The 2,500-nt window shown below is 36.7% G+C and overlaps 1 protein-coding gene across 1 annotated transcript in view; it reads left to right on the top strand.

The window, feature by feature from the left end:
- Window positions 1-2,057, top strand: part of LOC144979967 (lysosomal proton-coupled steroid conjugate and bile acid symporter SLC46A3-like) — a 2,511-nt gene extending 454 nt beyond the window's left edge. Inside the window, exon 2 of the mRNA XM_078927321.1 lies at window positions 662-2,057. Within this exon, the coding sequence (XP_078783447.1) occupies window positions 819-1,244 (426 nt within the window). The 5' untranslated portion in view covers window positions 662-818 and the 3' untranslated portion in view covers window positions 1,245-2,057. The remainder of the gene's footprint in view (window positions 1-661) is intronic.
- The last annotated feature ends 443 nt before the right edge of the window (window positions 2,058-2,500 follow it).

The following is a 2,500-nucleotide window of genomic DNA, read 5'->3' as shown; positions in this document are numbered from 1 at the left end:
GAGAGAGAGGAGAGAGAAAACAAAATAAAGAGGGAATAAATAATGAAAGAGGGAGAGAGAGAGAGAGAGAGAGAGAGAGAGAGAGAGAGAGAGAGAGAGAGAGAGAGTTTATTCACCACTTTCAATTACAACAGTAAAGTGACCATTCATGTTAGTTATAACGAAACTAAAAACCATAAAATGAGTTGAACAAAATTGTGATCCCATCTTCGCAAAGTAGTCCATGAAAACCTTAACGCTCATGCAACCAGAGTTTATCCTGAATTTCTGTTTGTTAAACAGGAAAATGACAATTGCCTACTACCCCTTGGATAAGATGTCTATTGCAGAGCCATTTCCCCCAAATCTATCAGACTAACCTGCAAACCAACGTCTATTTGGTGTTCCTGGAGGTCTGAGAAAAAAACAAAACAAAAAACACCTCAACTCGTATCGGCTGCATCCAGGCCATACAGGTCCAACTGCCTATGAGGCAACTGCATCTCACTGTTCACTGGGAAAAGTCTCAGCCTATGAGTAAACGATCCCAACGCTTCGTTTCATTGTCCTTGAAATGTGCCAGCATTATTTTTTTCACATGTGTTCCCCCGTGTTTTCATTATTCTATAATTGAACGAATATCCCAATAAATAGACCGTGATATTCTTCTCCTTATCCCCAGGTTCAACTTTGACCCCAACTTTCTCTTCATCGCCTACGCTTGTGACGGAATATGTGGAGGATTCTACGTAAACTTAGTGGCCACATTCTCCATCACAGCCGATATCAACGAGCAGAAAAACAACCGAATCTTAGGAATCGTCATTCTCAACGTCTTAATGCAATTGTCCTATGCGGCTGTCAATATTGCAATTGGACTGCTCATCAAAAATGTCGGATACCTAGCCGCTTCTTTTGTCGTCCTAGCCCCTGTGGCATTAGCATTGATTTTAAATCTTTTCTTTTTACCCGAGACCCTTCCAATGCAGAAACAGAAACTGTCCTTGAGAAGACTCTGGGACTACACGACTAGGATAGTGTCTCTATACTCAACAGACGGGGATAAACGAAGGAGAATAAGTCTTGTGTTCTCATTGCTGATATTCTTCAGCAGCGTAGTCAACACTATTAATCTTACATCAACTGACACTCTCTATCAAAAACATCAGCCTCTGTGTTGGAACTCGGCTCAAATAGGATACTATCAAGCTTACAGACACACCTTGGGTTATATCTCAGCTTTCGTCTTTCTTTGTGTAAGTTGATCTCTTATCTTTGAAGATCAGTGATTAATTTAGATTTTGAGGAATGAAAAAAGAAAAAAAGAATCGAAAGAAAGAAACATTTAAAAAATACAAAAAATAAAAAACAAAACAAAACAAACAAGCAAACAAACAAACAAAACAAACACAACAAGCAAAACAAAACAAAACAAGAAGAAGAAAAAGCCTAAGAACGACAACAATAACCCCCCCCCCCCCCGCAACAAAAAACAAAAAAACAATAACAAATTTAAAGAAAAAAACCCAACAAAATAAATCCAAAAATGCTTGGGATTTTATAAACGGCAATTACCACTAAAAGTGATCAAAGCGCTTTACAAAGGGTCTCTGGCCAACAGCAGCTCGTAACAAATAGGACGAGTCATGATGCCTGTTAGGCGATGGTACTTTTCCGACAGAGACAACGCTGCAAACGGCCAGGTACCCATGTTACACCTGAATACGATGAGCGAAAGAACCTTTCTCAAGGACTCAACTATGCACCGCTCAGTCAGGGGCTTGAACCCAGGACTTTCCGATACGAAGGCTAGTGTAACATCACAAAACTACATGACCTTGATATGTGCCATCGTTTTAAAAATATATTCTCCAATCTTGTCAAACAGACAAAAAAAAAAACCCCACAGAAACCCCCCCCCCCCAAAAAAAACAAAAAAAAACAAAACAAAAACAAAAAACAAACCCAACCCCCTCCCAAAACAAACAAATAAAAAAACACACGAAAAAATACAACACCAAAAAACAAGCAAAACAACCCAAACAAACCAAACAAAAGAAGAGAAGAAAAAGAGAAACAATCATAAGGCTCAACATTGGACCACGTTCCTCCCTTTATATGTACTTTTTTTACTGTTGTAAAAACAACCATTTCCATAAGTTAACAGGACTTTAGTAACCATTATATATATATATATATATATATATATATATATATATATATATATATATATATATATATATTCATTACGTGATCAATCATTGGCTGAAGGGTAGAAAGCAAACTGAATGTCACAATTATCTCTTTAAATGATGTGTGAAAAGATAACAGATAAATTATCACTTATCATGTATTTTTACTGATGCATGTTGAATGCTTGTTTCGGCTTCAATATCTAATTTGGTGTTAACTTTAAAAATTATGTCTATCTTAGTTGAAGTTGGAAGGAAAAAAATAACGAATTCGATTTCATGCACAGTACTTGTTTTGATATGTTAACGGTCAATATGAAAATTAAATT

Source organism: Berghia stephanieae, chromosome 9, assembly GCF_034508935.2.
Source record: "Berghia stephanieae isolate SIO BIC M18660-M18661 chromosome 9, UCSD_Bste_1.3, whole genome shotgun sequence".
NCBI classification, from domain to species: Eukaryota; Metazoa; Mollusca; class Gastropoda; order Nudibranchia; family Aeolidiidae; genus Berghia; species Berghia stephanieae.
The sequence above is the reverse complement of the archived record's forward strand: the minus strand, read 5'-3'. Positions and strand labels throughout refer to the sequence as shown.